General features: G+C 37.6%; 1 protein-coding gene and 1 pseudogene across 1 annotated transcript; one reads left to right on the forward strand and one right to left on the reverse strand.

Annotated features, from left to right (window-relative positions):
• Positions 1–10,695, reverse strand: LOC117409222 (glomulin-like). The gene is made up of 19 exons (XM_034014911.2): positions 10,571–10,695; positions 9,782–9,858; positions 9,096–9,221; positions 8,530–8,643; positions 7,870–7,978; positions 6,553–6,799; positions 6,231–6,333; positions 5,780–5,961; positions 5,140–5,193; positions 4,145–4,175; positions 3,759–3,848; positions 2,861–2,902; positions 2,682–2,755; positions 2,503–2,587; positions 2,157–2,266; positions 1,760–1,823; positions 916–1,042; positions 348–430; positions 1–202 (listed from the first exon to the last, which is right to left on the reverse strand). Exons 2-19 carry the CDS (start codon positions 9,818–9,820, stop codon positions 113–115), a joined length of 1,770 nt encoding a protein of 589 aa, XP_033870802.2. The 5' UTR covers positions 9,821–9,858; positions 10,571–10,695; the 3' UTR covers positions 1–112.
• LOC117411264 (putative RNA polymerase II subunit B1 CTD phosphatase rpap2) overlaps positions 10,682–27,010 on the forward strand; it is a 24,248-nt pseudogene continuing 7,919 nt past the window's right edge.

Raw genomic sequence — 27,010 nt, forward strand, 5'->3', positions numbered from 1 at the left:
TTACTTTTCTAATCCTTAGAATTCTGTAGGATTTAATACTATTTAAACAACCAAGATATCTAGACACAAAAGCCATGACACTAATGTGCCACTTGACCCACTTTTCTTCTGGTTAGGGTTTTACTTTCACCTCGATGATCTCTTCTATTCGGGCCAGGACACTTTCTATTAAATCAAAAGTGAACATAGCTGACTGTAGAACCTAAAATGCCAAGAGAGATTATTGTTATTTATGGCACAGCTTAGCATTCTCCTGCTTGAAGTAAATAGGTTTTATTTGTTTATATATTTATACATTTCTTAGACACATTTTTTAAAATATTTTTGCAGAGGAAGTAATAACTTACTTGAAGGTGCATCTCTGGAGTCATATTAGACAGCTTCTCACCACCTACTGTAAGTGTGCAAACACCCTTACTTTCTTTCGGTCCTGCAACAGGGAAAGTGGTTTAGCTAAATGCTTAAATTCATAATTTTCAAATACTTCAATACTACAGAGCTATTGAGATTTTTAGAAGCCGTCCCAAAGAATATGCTGAATTTCAAAGGATTGCTGTACGGGTGTGTGGAACTCTGCTATTTCTGTGTGATAGTGTTCCTTGATACTATTCAGTTGGACATTCCAGTGAGGCAGTATCACTAATGATACACTTTTGCTGCTTTCTTTACATTTACATTCCTGATAATTGCTTAAACCTTGCAGGCTACCCAGGCGATAATACTGGTTTAATTTAGAATGGTTCTTAAAGAAGTGACCATGTCCTGTACATAAACATAAGTTCTGGAGACCTGAGTTCCAATCTAGCCCATTTCACAGGTGGAATGAGTTTTGTTTTCTGAACCAATTTCCCCAGGGGACAGCCATCCACATAATAAAGCCACAAGAAATGTCAGCAAACTTTGCGTCTCTCTAACCTCTTCTTCTGTTTTCTTCCATGTTTTTGATCTCTGCTTCATAGTGTGCCTTTGACATCTTCAGTCCAGTGTGTAACAGTTTCAGGAAGTTCTCTTCAATCTTATAGAGTTCTGTCCATATTCCAGTCTAAAAAGAATGAGAGCTATTTGATAAATAACGGTATAATTTACAAAAGCATAATGCATCTGAGGTGTGAATAAATATGTAAGTGTTTGCAACATCTAATATATTTGGTAAGCACCAAAACAGACCTTGGAAGTGATTTTCACTTCTTAATACAAGTGCATTTTGAGATGCACTGTATGTGTAAAAACTGTACAAACTAAGAAATGTTATGGAATTAGTGTATTTCTAGGATGTATCTGGAATGAGCCATTGTAGCAACCACTCTAAATTACAACCTTGGTGATATGGTTAATACACAGTATTTTTCAATTTGAGCATAGCTGGTGAAAATCATGCCCTTCGGTTGGCTGTCCGATATACGATCAAAAGCGATTGGTGATACCTCGACACAATTAGGTACCGCTAAACACCTCTGCATATAAAAACATTACAATGGCAACTTTAAGTTACACTCTGTATGGGTACTGTAATCAAATAGTAGTAATGGACTTGTGCATGTACTACCTTCAGTCTTGCCCCACAATCCACCACTGTCAATTCTCTGGTAAAGTACAAGCATGTGTACATTATTACTTATTTTGTACTTCTAAAATGTACACATCAGAATTATATTTTTTTTACTATGAACTGTTAGGATAATTCACACAGTCACAATATGGTAATACAATATTGTGAATCTTCTTTCTAAAAAGACTACTCATTAACAACATCACTCACATGGTTATCCCATTCTTTGTCCCGAATTAATAAGTACCTCAGAAGGTTCAGTGACCCCATAATCCTACAGAGGAGAGGAGGGGGGAAAAAGTCAGAAAAGAACAATAAACTGTTCATTCTCAATCACACATCAGTCTGGAATTTAGATTGCAGTCTATGGGGTGTATTCAAATGGTCTAAACAGTGGGACCCAAGTACAGCAACTAAGACAATTAATTTTAAAAACAATACACAGCAGATTCTACAGTACTGTAAACTGGTCAAAACAAAACCAGAATTTCATACGGATAATTTTTGACAAGGAACAGAATATGTAACTACTGTAAAAGTAAATGTCATATGACCATATTAAGACGACCGCTGTGTCAGTATGTCATCTCTGTCTGGGGAACCTCACCTGTCGAAGTTCTGAAGCAGGTCTGTTTCGGGTCCTTCGGGCAGAGACAGAACGAGATGTAGAAGAGGAAGCAGCTGTGGTCCTGAGAACCAAACATTACTGTTACCTGGCTGATGAAAGGAAAAAAAAAAAACATTACATAAAAAAAAAAAAAAACTTTTCAAGCACATCATGTTTGCTTTACGGTAAAACACAGCTTTTTTACTATTATTACAATCCTTAGAACTTGTAATATACAGTATCACAGAATGTCCTTAAATACAAAGCATGCCATTTGTAGTTTGTGATAATTTAAATATAATATGTAAGTAATGCAAGTATAAATAGTATTACACAATCACCTTACCTTCAAGGAAAAATCTATCTGATTTTTTATGTTTTTTATAATGTAGCCTTGTACTCCTGCATGTTGATTGATCTTTAAAAGGCACCTTTAACACAAAACAAAAAATATATATATTTCTGGTTAATTAAACAAAATGAAAACATGGCCTTCAAGCTACCTTCTCAAACTAGGATACTTACCCGAACAATTTATGCTTTCCTTCCGTGTCAAATTTATCCATGTAGAGCTGAAAGACTGCAAGTGCTTCTGTTCTCTGGAACAGAAAATTAAACATACTTCTAATACTATTTCACCATAGACCAAGCTAGCCTTGTAATTTGCAAGTTTGTTTTCACAGGTATTACAATGTTACACATACCAAATGCTGTATAGGACATAGCGTCATCACTGTCACCAAGTCCTACAATGAAAAAGGGAATGAATATTTAACAATCACTTGTTGAAAAGTTATCCTTTTTTATATAGACAGTCCAAAACCTTTCCAACATGAAATATTTTCAATGGGCAGTATGGGCTTAGCTGATCTTTATTCTCCACGGAAAATATATAATATAAAATCGCCTGATATTCTTAGAATGCATCTCAACAGAACAATCATAGTTTCATGAAAAACTGTGAATATCTTGTTGAAGCACAAATAGGTATGGATTAAAAATGTAAGATATATTACAGTAGTCTGTGCCTGGAGAATATTATAGTTTTCTAGTGCAAAGATAAAAGGAATAACCTGAGTATTATACAAAAAAAAAACACTCATGCATGACTCAGGATGTTCATTGCTAAGTTATGCTGCTGTGTCATTAAAATGCAATGTAAATTAAGGTTTTGAGGAGTGCAACTCCTGCCACAAGCAGCCCACCTGTTCATAAGAGACGGATGAATGCTGTGTGTGCAAGGTAACTCTAAACACAGTGATAATGAATAGTGGTAAACCGTATCGAATCTATTAGTCACATGCTTTAGAAGTATCTTTGTTTTTACCTCAGTTCTTCATTTGAATACTGCTAGTATTAAAGCTGAAGAGCCCCACCCCAAAAAAACAGCCGTTTACCAGTACAATAAAAACACAACTGTGTCACTGCATCTGGAAATACCTAAACACACCGGAGAGCTACAGCCAGGGTTGGTATCCGATTACAAAAGGGTGCACAAAAGGATAAAACAGTGGAATAAGGTAGTTCAAAATAAAAATAAATCACCCTGGAATCATTTTACTCAAAACTGAAAACCACTGTGGGACTTTAAAATAGAGGTACCTGCGGCACACGAAGAAAGCACTTCACTTCCAAAAGCTGCATCGGGAGGCTGTTGTCTTCTGTCCTCTGCAGGCTCTTCTCATACAATTCCTACGACAGAAAATATTTAAAAATACTTTTTAATGGTTTTAAAAGGTTCCAACTATTCACACTTGCGAGCAATAGTCCTGACATTTATCAAGTTTCCTACGTAGAACAGTTTTTATTCTCATCTTACAACTGTATAACATTACTATTTTTTTTTCACTTATGCTTTAAGGGTTCCCATATAAAATTTAAAACCAGGTGTTGATTCTACGTTTCAAAAAGTGTGTTTGCTTGGAAGAGTTGACATGAAAATGGTACGAGGTGAAAATATGACACTGACATGTAAATGATTAGCTTACCAGACCCTTGGATAACATCGATTCTTCTGAGCTGCCAGAAGGAAAACAATTTGTTTGACATTGTCACTTTTTTCTCCCCACAAAATTATCCCTTTCTCCAACATAGGATACCCCTTATGATTGCAACTTGGTAAATTCCTTCTAATGTGGTATTTATTACTAATATATTTCTTACAACCACTAGGGGCAGAATGTTGCAGGGTGACAGGTTAATTGTTACACTGGTGAAATAGCTGTGCTTTGAGAGAAGATATATATTTAACCCTTTGCAGTCAATTTATTAAGTGCGCGTCAGGTCCAATTTATTTTCACACGCGCAGTTAATTTTAGACGCACTGTTTAAAAGTATTTTTTTCCACATTCAAACGGGTTTAAAAGGCCCTGCATATCAACAAAGCACTCACTAGGCATCTCCAGCCCTGCCCCACCCTTTAGTTCGCTATAGCTTTCACATATGCTAATAAATAAATAATAATAATAATAATAATAATAATAATAATAATAATAATAATAATAATAATAATAATAGTCGTACATACCAATCAATCATCTCCTGATCACTAGTTTTACCACCAAACGCCTCAATAATGCAATCCAAGTCATTATTTTATAACATCTGAAAAAAGCTCTGCAAATGTCTGTGATATTCTCTGAGCGCTGATGCAGTCATAGCCAGCTTGTTTCCTTATGACCGTCCCTATCTGATGCCAGGGGCAAGTATGACTATTCATGAGATACGCCCTTTGTTTTTTTGGGGGTTTTTTTTCGGCTCCTGGCTCGGCTCCTGTCGCTGCCACTCGGCCATTGAATGGTTTTCTCGGCTTTTTCCATAGAAAAAAAGACTAAAAACCCGTCTTTGCGTCTTTTTGATGTCGGACCAGGTCCGACATAGGACCGCAAAGGGTTAATGTATAATCAAAAAGGGATTGCAACATCTATCAAATTAATGAAAATCCAAGGATTTGTCAAAGAGAAAAAAAAAAACATACAGATACCTTTTCAACAGGACTTCAATGTACTGCATATTAAACTGAAGAATAAATACAGGGCTGAAACAAGGAAGATCCAGTTAGGTTAGCAAATTAATTATAAATCTAAACAGAGGGAGAAAAAAAAAACAACAAATATATATGCAACCTACATACACCCCTACGTAAAATATCATATTGGTTACTTCTATTAAAAATGCACTAGAATACTTGGCTCTTTTGGTACACGCTGAAATGTTTTGGTCAGATACAGTGTAGTTATGTAGTCTATTGTTCATAAAAGCTCCTTTAGTGGATCCCTTTAAGTGAGATTGCATTGACTGCTTAGTATTGTTGAGATGAAAAATAACAACACCTTAAAAACAGAAGTATGCAGTGTTTTCACAGACATGGTGTTCTTTCAGCTGGTAAGGAATATTTCTACACTGCAGCGTTTTAAAGAGGCCACCTGATTTTATAATCTCCCCCGTTACTATGCAATCTGACTTTACACAAACAAACTGTGAAATATCAAGGTCAGTTAATTAATGAAGAGTCCTTACACATGTAAAACGTACTGCCAGCATGGCAAAATCATGAATTACTGAATTGTGAAATAACGAGGGAGCACAGTACATTCACAGCTTTTCATAGGGTATGCTCTTACCTAAAGACGGTAGGGAATCTTTCAATGCCAATGTGCTGAACAAACAACAAATAGGAGAGACAGGCCAGAGACTCCTTGGGGTACTTCACATCTTCTTCAAGAAAGCCCGACTCTACCTTCTTTTTAACTAGGTGATGAAGGAGTAGTGCAGGGAAGGACTCCCCAATGCAAGACAGAATTACCTAGTTTAGAGGGGGAAGAAATCACTGCACTGTAGCATCAACAAAAACTACTGTGTATGATTGAAGTAAAGATAGTTTCACCCATTCCAGGTTTTACTGCGAGCCTGCTTAACCACAGTGCACAGGTAACAAGCTCAGGTGTGTCTTATTAAACTCATAGTAAAAATGGATCAAACTGCTATGCAACGGGAGTCTTGTTTCCATCCCTGGAAGGCATTGTCATGTTTTAACAGCCCTTTTAATGCACTGAAACAAATTAATCTACTCACTAGGATTTCGGTAGCAAAGTGTCTCAATGGGGGGTCCTCTGCAGAATCAGGGACCTTGTCAAGCTGTGATTGGAGCACAGGGTTGCCCAAGCTCTTCATACAGCTACAAAAGCATAAAACATGAGCGTGACCATCCAAAGAAACCACTGGCAGCATACAGTATATCCAAAAAGGGAATAAAACACCTAATCAGAGAAAATAGGTTACATCAGACTTCACATAGTTACAGAACTGGGAGACCATTTGATTCTGAGATCTCAAAACTAAGGTAACACAGAGGGTCCTCAGTGGCTCACAGTAGGGGTGCAGGGAAGATACTTACAATTTTAGCAGCTCAGTTCTTTGCTCATTCTCGGCAACGATTGCCTTACTCTCTCGACCTCGATCAACTTCATCCACGAACGGCTTGACAAACTCAATCAGGGCAGCGCAACACTGGCAAAGACCATAGACATCGTCCTCTTCTTGTTCTTTGGTGTAGGGTACTGGGAGCTGGGAGATCTGATTCAGAACTGTTGACAAAGACATGCCCAGTGAAGAGGCCTTCTTCTTGCCCAGTTTTAGAAGAGCTGCAATGACAGCAACAGTGTTGACAAAGGAAACCAAACACCAAGAACCAAGGCTTCAATAAAAACATTAACACTCAATAGCATCATTTTTTTGCAACTCCCTTATTTGTATGTAGATTGTTGTTTTTTTTCACTGTGACAAATGACAAAATGTTGATGCAAGCCTTGGATATTTATTACCCTTTAATATTGTTTTTCATTTGCAACTCTCTGCCACACAGCAAGGGTTCTGTTGGAGTGCATCCCAATGACAATGCAATGTTATGACTTATTATCATACACCACCACAAGGAAGAAAAAAACAGAAATGTAATACAGTCTGTGCCTCCTAATCGGGATACTGATAATCGGGATTTCTGATTATATGGGATACAACTCTGGGAGACGGTTCTTCTCAATGCTATTTATGTCATTTAATTGGGATAATTTTCATTGATTATGCTGTGACTTGCGTAAACCACGTTGAACTCTTGAATGAGCTGGAGTCTCCTGGGGTTTCTCAGGCTACTGTGTAAGGAAAACTGGCGTGTCAACATCGCATGTGCCTCGCCTTCTGAAAAGATGTGATTTCGCTCTTTAATTTCATGTAGAAATATAAAACAGGGACTAATTCTGTTACAGAATAAAAAAAAACTATTGACTTGTATTTTAAATTATCATTTAATTGGGACAGCCACTTATTCAGAGGATTTTTACTTCTCCCGAGGCTTCCCGATAAAGCGGTGCCAACTGTAGTGATTTGATTTTTGCCAGTCCCTTAGTTTTAAACTATTAAAAGAACTAACCCCTCACAACTACACAGTGTGGATGAAGAGTTCTGCTAAGCACCAAGTATTTGAATGACCTTTTATGGCATAGCAGAGTTCTGAAAAGGTATTTTTAAACAGTAAATAAAATAATCCTGCAGAAGCAAATTGGTAAACATTTTTTTTATATAAAAGGTAGTTAAAATTGAACTAATTACACTAGAATGACATGCAATACAAAGTCCATTCAAAACTTTACCAGTCCGCACACAAAGTACATTATAATCTGTCTGTGCTTAGAGGTTACTTGTACTCTGAGGTTACCTATCTGTAGAGGCTGCAAAAGCAGTATGATAGTTTCTGCTATGTTATCCACATCAGCATCTTCAATCTGCTCAAGTAGGCCCACCAGAAGCTCTTTAGGACTACAAACCTAAATAAATAAATAAAGAAATAATTAAATAAATCAAGCATCCACCATCTGCTTTCCTAGAAGTAAAAGCAGAAAGAATTAGCCACTAGCGACTTATATTTATAACAAACATCAAGTCAGAAAAGTCTGAATTGCTTATTCTTCCATTAACCGGAAAGGGGTGGGGATCTACAACAATTCCAACACTTCAGTTTTCAGGGTTTGTAAAGCAATTAAGAAAATAGTTTTAGATCAACTATGTAGTAAATTAAAAAAAAAAACAAAAAAAACATTTAAACACTGATTTGGAAATTGAACTAATTTGTTAAAATCATTTGGTCTGTACTTATCCCCCCAGTGGGGATGCATATAACTCGTGATGTAATGTATTGTTTATAAATGTGATCTAGACAAAAAAAACAACATAATGAGCTAATGACAACCAGGAGGGTAAGAAGAGAATATCACAAACCCTCTTACGCATCAATAAAATACACAACTGTACCAATAGCAAAAATATGACATGAAATACAAGAGAATTGTAAAAGCATCTGTCCCGCAGTTCAACTCACTTCTAATACATGTTTCAGTGTGGTCAGGCAATGCTGGAGACTCTCTGCTTCCTTCCTTAGAACAATTTTCACAAGCGGGCCCAGCAGGTTCCAGCCCATACTCTTCACAATCTCCTGCAAGAGGGCTCAGTATTAATGACTGGTGTCAGTGCCAGCGGTACAGAGGAACTATCTTACCTTAGGTATGATAGTTCAAGCTAATCCAGGTCTTTGAAACCAGATGCATATGACTATTCAATTGATACAGTAAAGCTAACACATGCACTGTTATAGAAGACAGTTTTCATAACCTTGCTAGACAAGATAAATTGAGGAGAGCATGTGGAATGTCCTCAAAAGTTGCCATCAGAAGAACCTCAGTTGCAGTACTGTACTATACTTGCAAAGGGAAAAAAACTGAACTGCATCTCCCCCAGCACAATCTACACATTTCCCAGTGCAGCTCTGGCCTCAGTGTTTGGGCACTGGTCTTGCGTAATGCTTTGCAATGGGAGGCGTGGCACTAACAGAAATGTGTGGGGTAATGACAGACAGACAGACAGTCTGATAGATAGTGTGTGAAAGACCTTGTTCTTCTCATCTGTTACGATGTCCAGCACCTCAGCTGTCTTCCCTTCCTCCAGGCAGGACCGGCCTGCCATCTGGAACTGGTCGTAGTCTTCCGCTTTAAAGCCATCATCCGGAATCGCTTGCTACAAATAATAAATATAATGAAAAGAAAAAGCAGGAAAATCGCATTTGTTTAAATCTACAATCACATGCAATAATGAATTAGAATCCCTATTCATCTCCATAGCACGCCAACGGCTGGTTTTACAGATTAGCACTAGTTTTGGTCTGCTTTAAGAAACATTAGATAGTCCAAGATGAGTGCAAATCTGGGTCTGTGATACCAGCTGTGAAACGCTACATTTATGCCAGCCAGGTAGTGCAAAGGAATCTGTCAACAGATTTGGATTTGTTAGGCTAGGCATGACAAAATATATATATATATATATATATATATATACATATACATATACACACACACATATACATATATATATATATACATATATATATATATATATATATATATATATATATATATATATATATATATATATATACACACAACAATCATGGATCTCTGATCAATCAACCACAGATCAAGATACAAGGTACTTTTTTTGTATTTAATTGTACTAGCTAATTATTATATTCACGGTTTGTCTACTTCAAAAAATCAATTTCTTCATTGAGGTTAACCTACACATCTCCGTATCACGTCGTGAAGTTGATGTAAAGCCATTTTTACTCGCTTTCAAGAGCCTTCCGTGGACATAACACCTGCAGAAAAGAAAAATAAAAACTTTTTTTTTTTCATTTGCCATTCCTCTCTCCCATTCATGTAGCTATAGTAAACATGAGAATCTTCTTTTGAATCCTACCTTTGTGGGGGTTTTTTTTTTTTTTTTGTAGTAGTCTAGAGTCAGTAAGTTGCACGAAGCAGCACCTAGAAAGGTCAGTTTATTGGCGTTCCTAAACCTCTTCATAAACTGGTATTATACTAGGATTTACTTGACAGACGCTACCTACTTTCTGCAGCTTTGTCTTAAGTCGATACATGCTAAGCCATGCTATTTTCCCTAACTAGGACTATTTTTGTTTGCACTGCTGCAATAATTATATTTTTTAATGTAAATAAATAATGAGTAAGAAAACACCCCACATTACAAACAAACAAGGGTGAGAAATAAGCACGTAAAACGCGCATTCATCGAGAATCAGTCGTCAACTTAAAATCTGTATAATAATGTTGATATCATTGTGAACACGACGAGAAGAGACTAGTTTACAGTAGCAAATTGCTATCATACACAGTCTTAGGAGAGATTGATTAAAAATTGTGTTATAATTTGAATACAAATAATAGACACTTCCCATGTCGTTCGCAGTTTTACTAACTGACAAGTCCGACAACAATGCGTAAAATATTGATCAAACTAGGATTGTGAAACAAAACGTTAAATTAATACTTTGATTTAATTTTCATACTTACAATTCTCCATAAGCGTGTCTGTTTATAATGTGCATTCACCGCTCCCTGGCCCGCTCTGTTTGCCGTAGAACGGAAACGTCACGAGTAAAGGTTACGAGCACAACAACAAACATGGCGGAAATTCAGAAGCGCTGTTGTAGATTTCCAAAATCCAAAACAGAGGTTAGGGGATTTAAAGTTTTCAGAGTTTTTATGCTATTTACAAAACTGACCAGTAAACACATTAAAGATCAAAATAAAGTAAAATGGAGTCTTCATCAGTTGTTGGTCATTCATTAAGCTGTCTGTTTGTAGTAGGTAACTATGAATAATATAATATGAAAAAAAGATTCAACGACAGTATAAAGAAAGAGAATTGAGAATTGAAAAATAAAAAAATAACAGTATCGAGAAACTGAAAGCACAGTAAATCAAGCTCTCGTACGGTTTATGTCAAAACACTGAACATCATACATAAAGGTCTGATAGGGATTTTTTTTTTTTTTGTAGTTTTGGCATAAGAACATACATAAGACTTCATCGATGCATTGCAACAAGCTGTAGTATAGTAGCCCTCTGTTTTACCACTGTTACACTGCACATTCATTATAATACTGGGATAGTTTCAAGTGGTCTTCTGTTAAATATATACAACCTGATGGTCAGGCATTAACCCTCTTGATATTGTTTATGTCTGTGCTTTTAATACATGCAGTATAGTAAAGAATGTTACTAATTGTGTAATTCTCTTTGCACAGTAGGGAAGCCAGTGAAAACCGTGGCAATTGAAGAGGCTGCTAAAAGGTAACTGCACCCCTCAGTTTATGAAAGCCAGAGACCCACTGAATGTGGTATTTATTAACCAGTGCATGAAATGACATGCAGTCACACAGTTTAGTGAACCAGCAGAGCATGAAATAAGTGTTTAACTGTCCGTTAGGTAATGCTTACTTTAGCTTGTCAAGAACCACACTTATAATGTAGATAGGCAGTCGGCTCAATTCAAGATAACTGAACTAATGGGATTTTCAAATACTTTCAGGAAAGAAGCTTTGAAGGAAGCTTGTAGGAAGAAGTATGAAGAGCAGCAGAGGATATGGCAGATTGTGGAGTGACTCCTGGAAGATAACATTGCAGAAGAGTTTTTGGTTGACTGTGTATGCATTTACAGTACATCTTTTACAATTAATGTTGTTTTATACACTATCCTGTACCTAAGCACCGATAATGCATTAGGACAGATACAAGTGTATCAAGTGCCTAATCAAACACCATTTTACCATTTCAGGCAAAGTTCATCTCTACAGCGAACTACAAGGACACAGTGGAGGAGCGTTTTATCCTCAGGATATGCGGCTATCCTGTTTGTCAAAACAAACTCGTCAATGTAAGGCCACTGTGTTTGTAGTCTCATTATACAAGGAAACACAGACATCATTGCACAGCACTCACTTATTACATTCCGTCTCTGCCGTGTTGCAGAAGCAACATCATTCTCCATAAACCAGAAAACGATGAAACACCAATATCAGTGTCCTGTAAACAGCACATGTAATTCTCAGCAGTCACTGACCAATGAACCAAGTAATCCATGGCAACTGAAAGCTTTTAGGCAAGTCACCTTCTCATGTATGTATTGGCAGTGTATGTACCAGCAGGGTCAGAAAGTCACACTAGCCCTGCATCCAGACCTGTATATTATTTTAATGATTTAGAGTAACCAGTAGTTTGAACAGCCCCTGTTAAACATATTGTTCTTTCCCTTATAACATACCTACAGGAGGGGAGTTCCGAAAGCCAGGACTGGGTTCAGAGCTAGTGGAACTTTCTAACCCTGTACCAGCATGTGTTGTACTTCAAAACATGAAGGAATCTCAGTTACATTGATCTCTCATTATCTGTTTTCCATTTAGGTTCCTAAGCAGCAGTACAAAATCTCAATCAAAACCAATAAAGTGTATGATATTACAGAAAGGAAGGTATGTGAAATCTATTTTCATTGGATTCTGTTTCTGATGCAGTTGATCATGCTTTAGTAAATTTTTTTAATGTTTTATATTTATTATTCATTACATTTTGTATCACAATTTGGTCCTGAATTGCTTTTAGTGAACTTTAATAACTGTACAAAACAATGGGCCTGCATTTCGTCATTATTACCTGAGCAATACTATAAAAACTGTTTATGAAGGACAAAGAGGTATCGCATCTGTTTTACAGAGTGGTTATATTTTGCATTATAGATGACATCAGTTTTTTTTTTTTTTTTTCAATCTTGCAGTGTTTCTGCAGTAACTTTTGTTACAAAGCATCAAAACACTTTGAAGCCCAGATTCCCGACGCCCCTGCGTGGATGAGAGAAGGTGAAGGTATGTTTCTTCCTTGAAGAAAACACATGTTAACACAAGAGTTGTCAAGAATCAAATATGAACGATGACTTAAACAAGAAAAGAAAAGCGCTTATCAGCTAAATTTCATCTTGGATCCATAATCCAAATTCAAACTAAAAAAAACAAAAAAAAACCCTTAAGTCATTAGTTATTTTAGGAATGTTATCTAAAGTTTGTATTAATGAAATTCAGTTTTAATTAGTTTAATGAATATCAAAACTACATTAATTTAATGAAAACTCAGTAGTCATTCATTTCAGTTAGTGTGTAGCAGTGCCCTCTAGTGTCGTTGAAATGCTAGTGCATTTTAATTTTTTGTTGCTTTGTTCAGTGGGGGTGTGAAGTTCCATCTTTGATTCAGTCTTCCCTCTGTTGTGGGAGAGCACAGTGGTATGGCTTTGTCTTTAAAAGCCAACAAGCAGACAGAAAAAAGAAAATAACTACCAACTAAAGAGGAAGTCACAATTAATGGGAGTTAAAACATGACATGAGATGATTAGCATGGTCACCTTGAGCTGATAATACCAGTAATTGAAAATGAGTTCTGAAAGTGTGTTCTGAAAATCAGAACCCGTTGTTATATAATAGGTAGTGCAGTCTTTTTATTTTCTTTTTTTTTCTTCTTTTTATGTCAATGTGTACACAAAGCATTAGCTCATGAAATCATGTAAAATTAAAGTTGCCAAAATGCAAACTACACTAAGTTTCTTTTGTTCTCTTTTTAGACCTCCAGATGTTAAATTTTTGAAGCAAGGACAAAGGTATTTCTATTCATGCATTTCATTGATCTACCCGCATTAATAATCTAGATGGTAGATACCTGGAATTGAATTGTACGGAGTGGAATGCATCTGCCATTGGAACACACTCCTGTAGAGCTTTGTGCCTACTTAAACTTTCCCATACAAAATAAAAGTATGAAAATAGAAATAAAAAAGAGTACATTTTTATTTTTCTTATTTAGTTTAATGTCATTATTACTTGAGGGGCAAAATAAACTACACCAGTCGTTCATTTTATTTTTTCCTCCTGGTTTGCAAAAACCTGTGACGATTTCTAGAGTCTTTGATAATGGAGATACTGTTTACCAAACATGTTTCCACAGCTACTGTTACCTACAGAACACGCAGGTTGCACCCTATTGAATTCCTTCTAAGTGTTGTGCCATGGAGTCATAAAAAGGTGACTCGGAGCTGTTGCTAGCTCCATGTAATATTAGACCTGAGCAATCATTGATTTCCTGTATCGGCCCCCTCTAAAGAGGCCAGATTATGCCTTTTATAACAGATCGCTAGAACAGTACTGATTTGTCATGTAAATGGGAAGGTAAACGTGTTTGCAGTGTTGGATTTACTGTGCAGCTGCTCGGTGTCTGCATGTCTATTGCTCTGTGATGATAGCCCTGGACAAAGGGCACAAAGCAAATACATCAACAATATCAATTGCATCATATTCGTGCTTGTTGTCGTTTAATTGGTGACTGGTGATTTCTTTTTTTAACAGTTCCTATAATTCACTAAAAAGGAGTATTGGCTTAGATGTCATGCAACAGCTCTGTTGCCCTCAGTTTTAGACCTTGAAATAAAAGTTGTATAATGCGTAATCATTTCATATTAAATGTAATTTGGCACCTTAGAGACATATTAGCTGTATAATTATACTTAATTCTTACAAAATAAAATACCATTGACTACTGAATGATTGTCAACAAACCAGAATGAATGTGCGGATGTTTCAGTAGTACCTTGTCAAAGTGCCTCCTCCCCCTTCCCACAGCAGTGCTGACGTGTGTTTGGGTCACCAGGCCTTCAAACTGTGGTCATGATTTGAAGGTCAGGTTAACATTATAAAATACATTAGTTTCCCTTACTGCTTCCACAGGGACTACAGATGAACTGCTGCTAGTCCCATGGGTTGAACAGTTCTTTGCTGAAAACCCACGGCTGGACAGATCTTCTTGCCATATACAGAACCAATCATGATTTACTGAGAGCTGTTACTGAAATGATCAGGGCAGTTCCAGGATTTGGGGGGGGGGGGGGGGGCTAGTTAAGGCAACCGGTTTCTTTCCAAGGTTGTCTGGATCCCTTCCAGCAGGTGCAGCAGTAAGACCTGAAGACATACAGACTCCAGTGAAACTCAGAAGTGGTTGTCTAATTAGAGTGTGATGGCTCAGATCGCAAGCACGTAATACTTTTAGTAACACATCTCAAAATGACATTTAGGTTATATATGTTCAGCTGTAAACTGTTTGATATAGTTCTACTTTTTGTGAAGCTTTTGAAATCCTTGATGGTGTCAGGTATTCTGCATCGACTTCAATTTTAAATACGTTATCTGGACAGTACTGTACATGTGTGTCATTTTTTTGTACGTAATAAATGAATCCTCAGATAATGGCATTGCTTATAAAAAAAAAAAGACATACAAAAGCTGAGCCGCACATGATAATGCTGTTGCTAATATCTCTATTCCATCTACTTAATATTTAGTGACAGCTCCGGCAAGGAGGTGAAGATAGCTGAAGATCCCATCGCTCCATCTCAGATTGAAAATCCGGACATCGAAGACACTCGCCTTTCCTCGGACTCCACCGGCAGTGAGAGCGACAGCAGCGACCCTGAGCAGGACTTCATCTCCAGCATTGTGACAGGAGGGAAAGCGGGGGCAGGAGAGCAGGAGCTGGCGCTGCACAAGCGGAGGAGACAGACTCCCAGTGCCAGGTAAAAGCATACCCGGCAGACACGGACCAAGCTGGAAGCAGGTGGCCGCGCCCAAAATCAATCAACCCAAAGACATTGCCCCAAGCATTTCAGTGCCAGAAAACAATGTTTCGCTGCCTGTGTATGGGAATAGCACGTCCAATGAAGACTCCAAGTCAGGGGCTGAAACAAGTGCAAATCTGTCATAACGTCGGTAGGCGTCAGCAAGCGAGGGGCTGAGGGTCTGAAGAGTCTGCTTGTGAAGTTGAAGCCTGATCACCCTAATGAAGCTGATCTCGCCATCGTAAAAAACAGCTTGCTCAAGATGCTTAAGAAAACGCTTGCCGAATGGAAGACAGAAGAAGCTCTGAAGTTTCTCTGCGGGTCAGACTACAGACCTAAAAGTCCACAGGTGGCTGCTGCTGTTGGTTCAGGTGTGGAGGAGGAGCTCGATGAAGATGATCTAGCAGAGTTCCTGGACACTCTTGATATCAGTGACTCTGGTCAGTGCGCAGACAAGAAAAGGTGCAAAGGGTCCGAAAAATCTCTCAAGCCATTGCCAGATTATACAACCCTGAAGAGGGAGACAGATTTACTCAGCCTGAGGGTCAGAGAGTTTTATAAAGGGCAGTACATGCAGCTTGAAAAAGCTGACACTGAAAAAGAAACTGAAAATAATGCGGTGAGTTGGCAACCACAGTTGCAAATAAGATCTGTCTTTTTTCTTGCATATAACACATAGGCTTTTGTACTGTAATATGAGAAGAGCTTAGAACTATCAATGCCAGGGTGGAGATTTATCTCGCTACTAACAGGTAGAGCTGCATTGAAGATACCTGATAAACTCCTTCAGCGTAGCGCCAAAGGTGGTCAACTGAGGGAGAGGCACCTGAAAGCAGCTGGGCTTTCTGACTTTGAGTGGGGTGAGAATCAGCTTGGGCCGTACAGCAACCTGAACCAATAATAATCACACCGTGCAGCCAATCTTAATGTGACACAGTTTTCCATCTGATGCAAATCTGAAACACCTGACCCTAAACTCTTCCAAAAGCTTTGTATCCTGACAACATAAAATCATTCATAAAACTCTGAACTCACTCTGAAAAGATTGCAAACACTGTGAAACTGTGATAGTTATTTGAGGTTGTGTACTCTTTAATCTGCAGTAACTATTGATTCTTAATACGTCTCCTCAGAAAGAACACTACTTTTATGAATGCATTCATTCTTCAAAGCTAAAAGAAAAAAAATGCAACTGAATATATACTTTTGGGGGGGGGCTTGGTTGCATTAAAATGCTTTGTAATTTATTCTGTTTAGCACATGTACCACAGTGGCACTACAGTATGTACCTCTAAGCAACCCAATAGGTTGACAATGATGTCGCTTCCTCCAGTTTGTTTAGTGTTGCTTGCTCATGTAATGGTTTCCTTAGTAACAAGCGTAGGTGTCTTGTGCGTTAAAGGATGATGCGTTGATGTCTAATACAAGAAGTTCTGAAAATCTGGCAGTTTCACTATCACAGCGAATCAACCAAAATCAGATTGAACTGATAGCAGGTAAAAAAACAACACAGACATTATTTCCATTTTTAAACTGCACTGATCGTCTTCGATAATCTGGTTATTTTGCTCTTTATGGTATCGATATATCCTATAAAGAAGGCATCACAATTCATCGATACACAGTGAATGATTACACCCCTAGCCACTGGTAAGCCTGTGGTCACAGCAATTGAAACTCGTCTCAATCGACAGATCATTAGGTTGGATAACCTCAAACTACAGTTCTGTATAAGCTTACTAAAACTTTGGATACGAACTGGAGATGAGTGCTCTGGAGATGTAGGTGAAAGGTTGCTGCATTAGCAGTAAATGGCCCTGAAGCAAAGGTGTCATTTTCTTGTAAATTGCCTGCTTATCTGCTTGCAGCCCTCTTCACATGCTGGTAGTTGATATTGATAGCCACTAGGTGGCAGCCTTCTGTATGTTGTGAAGTGAGAGTAAAGTGATAAGTGAATCACAATGTGATTGAGGATCATCCAAAAACGATTATTATGAATCATAAGTACCAATCAAAGTTATCCACAAACTTGCCTTATAAAAACTTAATGACGTCATTATTTAAAAATGTGAGTGATGGGTGCATTAGTAATTCACTGAATTCAGCATGACATTAAGACCGCATTCCTGTACTAATCTACCGAGAGATTTGTTTAAAATGTTCATTTGATCCAAATCATGTGGCAAAGTGTTTTGTTTCGGGTTAGTTTGCTTACAGCGTCTAAAATGTGAAAGTACTAAAATACACTTTAAAATTAAAAAAAAAAAAAATGAATTGGAAAAAAGACCAAAAATCTACCACTATTGTGTATGAACTCTAGATGAAAACATTATTGGAGCCTTGGTAAATAAGGCTGTAATTGCAGTGGACCTGAGTGTAACAAACAGCTCTTATAATGCTTAGGTTTTCTCCTGTCTTTACATGGCTCTTTATCTCGGTGACCCTGTGTGTGAGTCATGATATGAGTAAGAAGAAAACACCAACAATGACGTTTCTGCTTACAAACCAAGACAGGACCGCACTTAGCACTGATGTCAGATAACTACAGTCAAGCAGATTGCTCTGTATAAATGTTGAACAAACGGTTCATTTTAGCTGCTAATATGGTGTATGTATGTGTATATATGTGTATATATATATATATATATATATATATATATATATATATAACTTAATGATGTATATTTATATATAGATAGATAGATAGATAGATAAATAAAGGATACATTAACATGGGTTAAGTCAAATAGTAAAATTAAGTTCCTACTGTCTTATTAAAGAACTGAATTAAAACAAATTGCTCTTCTCAACTACGAAAGGGAATTAAAGTGATGCATTGGTTAGCATGCAGAGCAAAACTCGCCTCGTAGATTCACACACTGGAAGCCTAAAGCTATTCATATACAGCCAGCACAGGAACAAAAAACAGTCAGATCATCGCCTTGTTGTGTCTATTTTATGCATGCAAGTGTCCTGTAGTTGATACAACTTGAAATAGATGCACATCTTCAGTGATACGCAAGTAGAGATTTCCTGTAAAAGATTAAACAACCCAAAGACATTGCAATATATCCACACCGCTAGAGTATTTCTGAGCTTACAAAATACGTATTTTCATAAGTCACAGTAATACAGGTTTTAAAAATGTCACAGTAATTAATACAGGTTTTAAAAATGTACCTCATGTAACTACAAGGTACAGCTAGCATAATGCTTCTGAACCATGAATCATAATTTAGCAAGGAACTTGAACTCTGACACTGTCAAGGGTTTGGAGGACCTATTTCTTCTCATTGGTGCTAAGTTATACTTCTATAAAGTCCAGAATGATATGCCTGAGTAGATGGATGTCCTCTTGATGTACAGTACTTACATCTACACTTAGACATTCTCATCTGCTGAAAGTCTTCTCAAATTCCATTTAAAATGTGCCATAGTTTTTCATAGACTGACAAGATGAGATTTTGAAGAATCTATACAAGTGAGATTGGTTGATTCCTTTTGCCGTTTTGTTTTCCAGGTTGGTGGCCACATGGACCCTCCTCTTCCATTGGTTGATTCCAATGCTCAGCACCTTATTCAAAAGCGCATTGTTGTAGACAAATTGAACAGAAGGTATGTGCTACAAATACCCCTGCTGTATATGCTGTATACACAGCTACTGTTGACCCCGAAGTTTTAATGATACAAAATGCATATTTAACTGGCAGAGACTAGCTGTGAACACAGTTCTCCACAGGGGTCAGTATATCTGCAGCAGCAGTGTGTGTCGCCTTGCACAACTCATTACACATGCCACTTCCTTATCATTGTTTTGGCCACCTTGTTAGCAAAAAAAAAACAGTGGCCAGAGATGTGAGATAAGACAGCGATAAAAACATCTACCCGTGTTTAAGATCATTCAAAATAAGACCCCTTGTATATTCTCTTTTTTATATTTTTATAGTCCCTTTTATTCTCTTGCATGCTGTATTACTAGCCATTGTATTACTATTTATAGATGCACATTTTTAGAGTCTTGTCAGACCACTAGCAGGATGTTATAAGGGTTGTGAAGAAGATTAAAATGTCAGGTACGTTGAGGCTTTCTTTTTTTTCTCTTAAGTTTAAAGGATATTCTGGGACCTCTCCGACTTGCATTGTGTGATGTCTCTACTGATCTTAACAAACTCATCAGAACCTTCAGGTGAGTTCAGCTTTAATGGAGCCCATCAGCAGTTCACCAGTTCAGTTCAATGCAATCTTGTAAGCATTTAATATGTTTAAAAAACAAACAAACAAAGGAAGATGTTTGCTGCTGTGATAGATGATGACAAGCCACACGGGTGATGCAAAGCTTTTACAAAGCAACCCACACAAAAGAGTTTTGACGACTCCCTGCTGTAGAACACACCTTTGAACAACTGCAGTTTCTAAGTGTGAGTGAGTGAGTGAGTGTGTGTGTGTGTGTGGGGGGGGGGGGGCGTTCAGTAGGGGTTAATGTGTTCAAAGACAGATACAGACAGCAGGCACACAGAGAGACGCTGACTCCAGTGAGCAGCTTCTGTTTTTTTCTCCTCCACTGGCTTCTAAAAGAGCACATTTAGTTCAGCAATTTCCAGCTAGCAGCCCCTCAGTCATGGTAGCTGAGAAGTGGTCTGAAAAGACCCTGGAGGTTCCAGCTCTTCTCAGGAAATCCCCAGGTGGTGCTTTGCAGTTAAGAAAAACTGAGATGTTTGAATTATTCCCTGGAGGTCAGCCTGGGCTGCAGCGAATGGGAGTGACCTGACCAATTTCATTTCAATGAAATGACTTTATATTCTCCCTCTAAAAGTAGTCAGTGATTGGAAGTCAAGTAGCAGAGGTTAGGATTGAAGTGTTAGCAAAAGTGGAGTTAGAAAGACCTACTTTAGTATCACTGGACTGATAAAAACAGATACATTTCAGCATAGGGCAATACTTGTTTACACGGTTAGATATATTTATAGTTTGTATTTGAAGCTCTTATTCTGTACAGTTTGTGTAAAGCTCATCTTAAAACTAAGATAGAATTGTATCTCAATCCCTTTTTTCAGATATTTTTTTTTTGTATTTGTTTTGGATGAAGAATGAAATTTGAAGGGTAAATATGGAAACGCATTTGCCGATATATTTTGCTGGTCGCCACTCACACTGCAAATGGTCAGCTGCGTAATTGTGTTTAAAGGATCATTCACTTAACATTTGTATCAGTTTTAGTTGTGGCTAGCAGCTTCATGTCATGCTTTGAGAAACCCACAGCCTGTCTAGAAAAAGGAAAGAAAAATAAAATAGCCCTTCCACTTCGCACAAGTTTGTAAACTGTTGGGAGTAGAGCAGAGAGAATCGGGCTAAGAATTGATGGAACGCTGTTTCTCGCAGGGGGGATCTTGCACTCGTCAGCATTGCTCTTCAGGGCCCTACTTCTGAAACTGCCTTGTTCAAAGACAGAAAAAGGCCAGGCGCTTTCAGAAACAGAGCGCCACACCTGTAGGTTGCATGCTTTTTAACTGTATAAAAGAAGCGTCACTGTAGGACAGGAGGCGAGTAACAGCTCTGAGACTCGATAACAGACAAAAAGGTTACGGTTTCCAGAGGCTTGGCTGTCTGGCTGGCACACACAGCGCTGGGATAATGCATTAACAGATCTATATTGCCTTATCTGTGCAGCTAGCCAGCTCCTCTCTGGGTCTGTTTTGTAAATGGCATTTTGATAGCAATTACTTGTGTTGAGTTGTTGCCAATCAATACTAACATAGAAGGAGAGTTAATTGACACAGATAACTTCTTCCCGTCGTTGATCTAAGAGAGTGACACTTCACCTTGCTCTAATCAATAACGGCTTCTTGTCGAGCACAGGAATAAAGCTGCTCTTGCTGTTATTTTGCAGGGTTACCCCAGGTGAATTTGAGCTGTCTCTTCCATTGTAACTCATCGTGGCAGATTAACTGGCATGTTACATGTGAACTGCCTGTCAAGATGATTTCATCAGGCATTTCGGAGTGGTGTTTATCACTGTCACGGCTATCGAGCCGGAGCCTGGATTCTTTTGTTTTGGTTTCACATGTCTTTACCCAAGTGGTCAGGGAAAGGGGAATGCTTTTAAGTTTTTACTGTACACTTGATTTTAAAGATGGTTTATACAGTACCTGGCCAGGGTTTTATTATTATGAAGCTACCGTTAATAAAATGATCATTTATAGTAACCATATATGTTTTTTTGGTTTATTACTTTGATATTTTGTGAATCTGATGCTAGGTTGCCAGATGTGAGTGGGTTTATAAGCCCCATCCATACTCCTTTTGAAACAGCTTGCACTGAATGGCTATCGCAACGACACAGGAAGCTCTTACAGTGACTGGATATGATTTAGCAGTGTTTGATTTCTGAAGCCCTTTACTATTCAAGCAGCCAGATTGAATATGTTTCCGGAATTATGCGCCAAGACCTATAGAGCACTCGGCTATTCAATCTCCACCTTGTAAATCAAGTTTAACCCAGCTTGACTTAGCTTACAGAGCTGCTTCCGTCTGGAATCACTGTGTGACTTCTCTTACATGGCCTGCTAGTTCTGAGAATTTCAGAACCACAGCAGCGACAATGAATCTTGCATCAATGTACCTTTTCCTGTAATTACTTGCATTTCAACCACATACTGTATTTACAAGTTTTTCCACCCAAATGTGATCAAAATGTTGCAGTACAGTACTTGTGTGAATAAAAAGGCAAATATCCTTTTAAAAAGAAAAGGCATCAGTTGTAACAAGTAAGAAAGCTTACACTCAAAAATCAACCTGGCATCATCTTTGCATTAAGGCTGACACCCTTTGAAGAGGTCAAATCTGCACAAAGCAAACTGCAGAGGTCAGAGGGCGCTTGAACAATTACTCATTTTGAACCTTCCGTTGCAGCATCACTCTTGATTCTTAGAAACCAAAGATTCCATTTCCAACAAGCATAGTTACCATAACATTAAAGTCTTTAAATATACCTCCAGTGTTTATTCACAAATACAAACTCCTTTAATAAAGATCAGCAATACTGAAGAAATATTAATTGGTGTGTGTTTTTTTTTTCTTCCTTTTTTCATTACAGGTTTACAAGTTCTAACATTATTCACAAAAACCCAGAATGGACTTTAATTTCAATTGTTCTTCTCTCAGTGTAAGTACTTTTTAAAATGTATTTAAATTGAATATTGTGAAAAGGTCCAGTTTTATATGGGATAAAGCAAAGCCCACAGATTGTCATGGCATAAAAATTCTATTCTGCTGTAAAAATGAGGGTACACTGGGTTTTTAATTGGAAATGGATATCTGAACTGTTTTTAGTGTAGCTATAAAAAGCAGCGACGGGTCTGTGTGTATGAGAAGACTACTGCAAGAGAATCATGCTGTCTAGAAACCAGGGAGGATGAATAGCTGACATTTGAAAGCTTCCTGTGCAAATGAAAGGTTCCTCAGGTCTTATGTCAGCATGTGTAGGTGTGATAATTGGGGACTGCTGCAGATTCCAGAAAAGCAACACCACAAGGAATGCTCAGTTTTGTGTCCAAACTGTAAATCCATTGCAAAGTAGGCTTGCTCTGTTGTAGGACTATAAGGCTACGTTCTGTTGTTTTTAATACCAATACTTTCTGGATGAAGGAACTCCTGCATGCGAATCATGGCCCTATTAATCAGTTAATGTACTGGCAATTATAATAACAAGCGGTGTGCTGATACTCGTAATTGCCTTTAAGTATTTATCTGCAAGTATTAAATACAGCCATTCATTTTAATGTTGATTTCAAAATAAGAAAAGCTGTCCTTCCCTCACCTTTACAATTGTATACCAATCAATGACGATTAACGTTCGCCCTGAATGTTTTAAAAGCCACTTGGAGGTGAATTTTCTTCAGCTTTTTTTATCTATCCAGTAATGTTATTCTTCCAAATAAAAAAATAAATAAAATGGAGAGAGGTTACCTGCATGGATATTTTATTATTTTATTATTGTACTTCAAATTTCTACACATTGGGGAAGTGTTAAAATGACTGAGCCAAACTTTTCTTGTGGGCTAATTCACCATGTGTAAATCACTGGTGGTTATAATAACTTTTTCAGCTTGAATTACAGGATTTAAAGAAATCTTAATTCGGAGGCTGTTTAGCACCACAGTGCGCTCTTCCTTAAGGTCTACCAGGTCAGTAGAGCCTCTAGGGCAGAGAAGTACTTACCAGACATTCCTGGGTCAGGATGTGTGAGGCCAGCCTCCTAGCAGCCTCTGACTGTGCTTGTCTTTGATATTACTGCAGTCTGACACGTTGTTTCGGCCTGGCTGTCCCAGGGAAGGCTGCTCGAGCAGGCATTAGCTCAGGCCTCAGCGAGCCTTACATCTGTGTCTCTCAGCCAGCTACTGCTCAAATGATTCATTAAATCAGAACACAGAAAGTAACTTTACTTGAATGCCTCGACATCAATTTTTTATCAACTAAGAGAACAAATCTTTAGTCATTTTACTATACACCCTCACGGTTTGGTTGGTTATTCGTGAAATAGATCTTATTAATTTTTTAGGGAGTTTCATAGCTACAATCAAACTTGGTTAAGTGGCGAATGCATCACAACTTGCCATCTTAGGGCAGTCTCATGTGGAGCTTTCTGCTGTACAGTATGCATTCACATGTGCAGTGCTGAGCTCACAGATCTGTGTAGCATTGTAACGAGGCATTGTGCAGAACGATTTGTTAGTTAAATCAAAGAGCATTAAAGTAAGGAATTAGGATTGTGGAAAATTCTACCAGAAGATATATTGTACTATCCTCATATAACAAAATAAATGTCAGAGCAAAATGCTTTGAATAATAGTATTGTTGAAAAAGGGTAGGTTCCATGAGTCATGGAAATGTGTACAAAAGCTTATATCAAGATATTTTCTGCCTTATATAGTTTAAGCATCGACTTTCATTAATGTTTTATAAATTACTTGTCTTATAATCTTGGCTGTAGACTGCTAAGACAAAACAAAAATCATTTTAGTAAAACAGTCAAGATGCACTCCAAAAATAAAATTATATATACAAAAATATCCTGTGGCAAAATATTATTATTATTATTATTATTATTAATATTATTATTATTATTATTATTATTATTATTATTATTATTATTATTATTATAAAGATGGTTTCATTTTAGAAAAAGGAGATATTTAGTATACATGTAAATAATAACAATAAAAGGTGCATCCGAGATCTGATTGCTATCTAAATAGGGTAGCAATACATAATGCTAAATGAAGCAGATAAACATGTCTTTAAGTGTACAGATCACCTAACGCTGGTGTTTATCCAGCGAGCCGGCTTTCTCCTGGACACTTGCTGTTTTTGCTTTATACCCCAGGTGCAGGCTAATGGAAAGCTTTCAAGACATGAGAAGTACATCTGCTTTCATTTTATTTATCTGAACTGGCTGATGCCACTGACTTGTGGTCAGTTTCACCAGCAAAGCCCACACCAGATCCACCAAGATATTCTTCTTAAAAAGCTTGAGAGCCTTTTTAGATTGTTCTGGGAGTAGGACCTGAGCTTTGGGACATGCCATGTTAACAGACTGAACAGCACTATGATTTCAGAACAAAAGTCTGCAACATGCGTGCAACCATTTTATTTAGCTTTGCTGTCTGGAGCTATACACAAGAGGGCTTTCACTGTAAACCAAGGTGCAGTGGAAAACTACAGGCTGTTACTCTGACTGGATGCATCCAGTTTTGAAGTGGTGTGATGCAAATTCACGTTTTATTAAAAATCTTCATCCCATTGAGTTTATATACAGTTTAGGTACATACGCAAATGTTCCAAACATTTCCTGCCAGTGATATGTTTTTTTTTTTGTTTTTTTTTTTAAACAATAATACTGCTGTACAAAAAAAAACATTTCAATGAAATATTGATGTAAAGTATTTTGTCATGAAAAGCAATGCAGCAAGTCTGAAAGAATTTCCTAATGACCGGTGTTAGGACCAGGATTCAGAGGAACTGCAAGCATTGCTCTGACTGTGGATCCACCCACTGGGCAAACTCATTAGCTGTAAAAGACTTCACACAATCCAGAGTGAGCCTTAGTTCAATATTTGCACTGTTTTTCAGCATGATCATGTTTGTGTTGAGTGTTTTGCATAGATCTTCTGTAATAAGTAATCTTGAGTGAGTCACTTTCGCCACGTATAAACAAACTGCTTCTTTACCTCGTGACTTCACTCCGTTAACAGGAATGAAGATGTTTTGCTTTTTTGTGTGTGTGTGTGCTTGTGTTCATTGTGTGCTAAAGACAATAGAAAGTAATGGAGCAATGAGAGTTGTAAAATAGTATAAAAATGCACAAGACTCACACACATATTGATGATAGTGAAAACTAATGGTGTTAAATTTGAAAACGTAGGAAATGGGTCTGCAATATGCACAAAACAAGGCACTTGCAACATTTGTAGTCAACACCCCAGATTTTGCCCCTGGGATCAGGAGAAATGCTGCTTTTTTCCCCCGATGTGTGGGGTGGAGCTGTGATGTTCAAGCTGTGTATAGTAGTTTTGTTGACTGATTTACTGCACCATACGGTAGATGCACACTGCAGGCTTGTTGAGGGTGGAGCACTCTGTAATCCAGTGATTTCCGTGCTGCTCTTGTCTAAGTCAGCAAAGTGGTTGACTTCTCACAGGTGCTGATTACAGCACCTTGGTGTGAGGGCTTGCACTTCACAGGAAAGAGGGTAGCTGAAGTGCTTCTGTTGCAGAGGTTTACAGTCTAGACTACAGTGTGTGTGTTTTAATCGATCAATAAGAAATGCATAAAAACCTATATTTAACAAAAAAAAGGACTTTATATCGCACACAAGTCAACTTTTTTTTTTTTTTTTTTTTTTTAATGATGTAGTATTTTAAAATCAGTTGTGGAAAGATGGCCCACTGTTTTATAGTTTTTAGATTTCTTCAGACATAAAAAGTATAATCGGATATTTATTTTAAAGAAGATTTCAGCTCTCTTCTGAAAAGATAAAGGGAAAAGGGAAACAAAATACTTGGGACCAGTTTGGCTGTTTTCTTTTTTAAACAAAACAAACTTCTGCTAATGACACCAAGCAAGAGATTATAGTGAAATAGCCTGGTAGGGTGTTGCAATGAAACAAAGCAAGTAGTTTGCTGTCTGTCTCATATAGTTCCTTTAAACACACTCCTAAATGCATACTGTAACTGTAATTGGAAACAGTTTGGATAAAGTGCAATGAGATTTATCTTCTCACTTTTAAAATGTCTTGTATTTTCTAACCT

Source organism: Acipenser ruthenus, chromosome 10, assembly GCF_902713425.1.
Source record: "Acipenser ruthenus chromosome 10, fAciRut3.2 maternal haplotype, whole genome shotgun sequence".
In the NCBI taxonomy this organism is placed as follows: Eukaryota; Metazoa; Chordata; class Actinopteri; order Acipenseriformes; family Acipenseridae; genus Acipenser; species Acipenser ruthenus.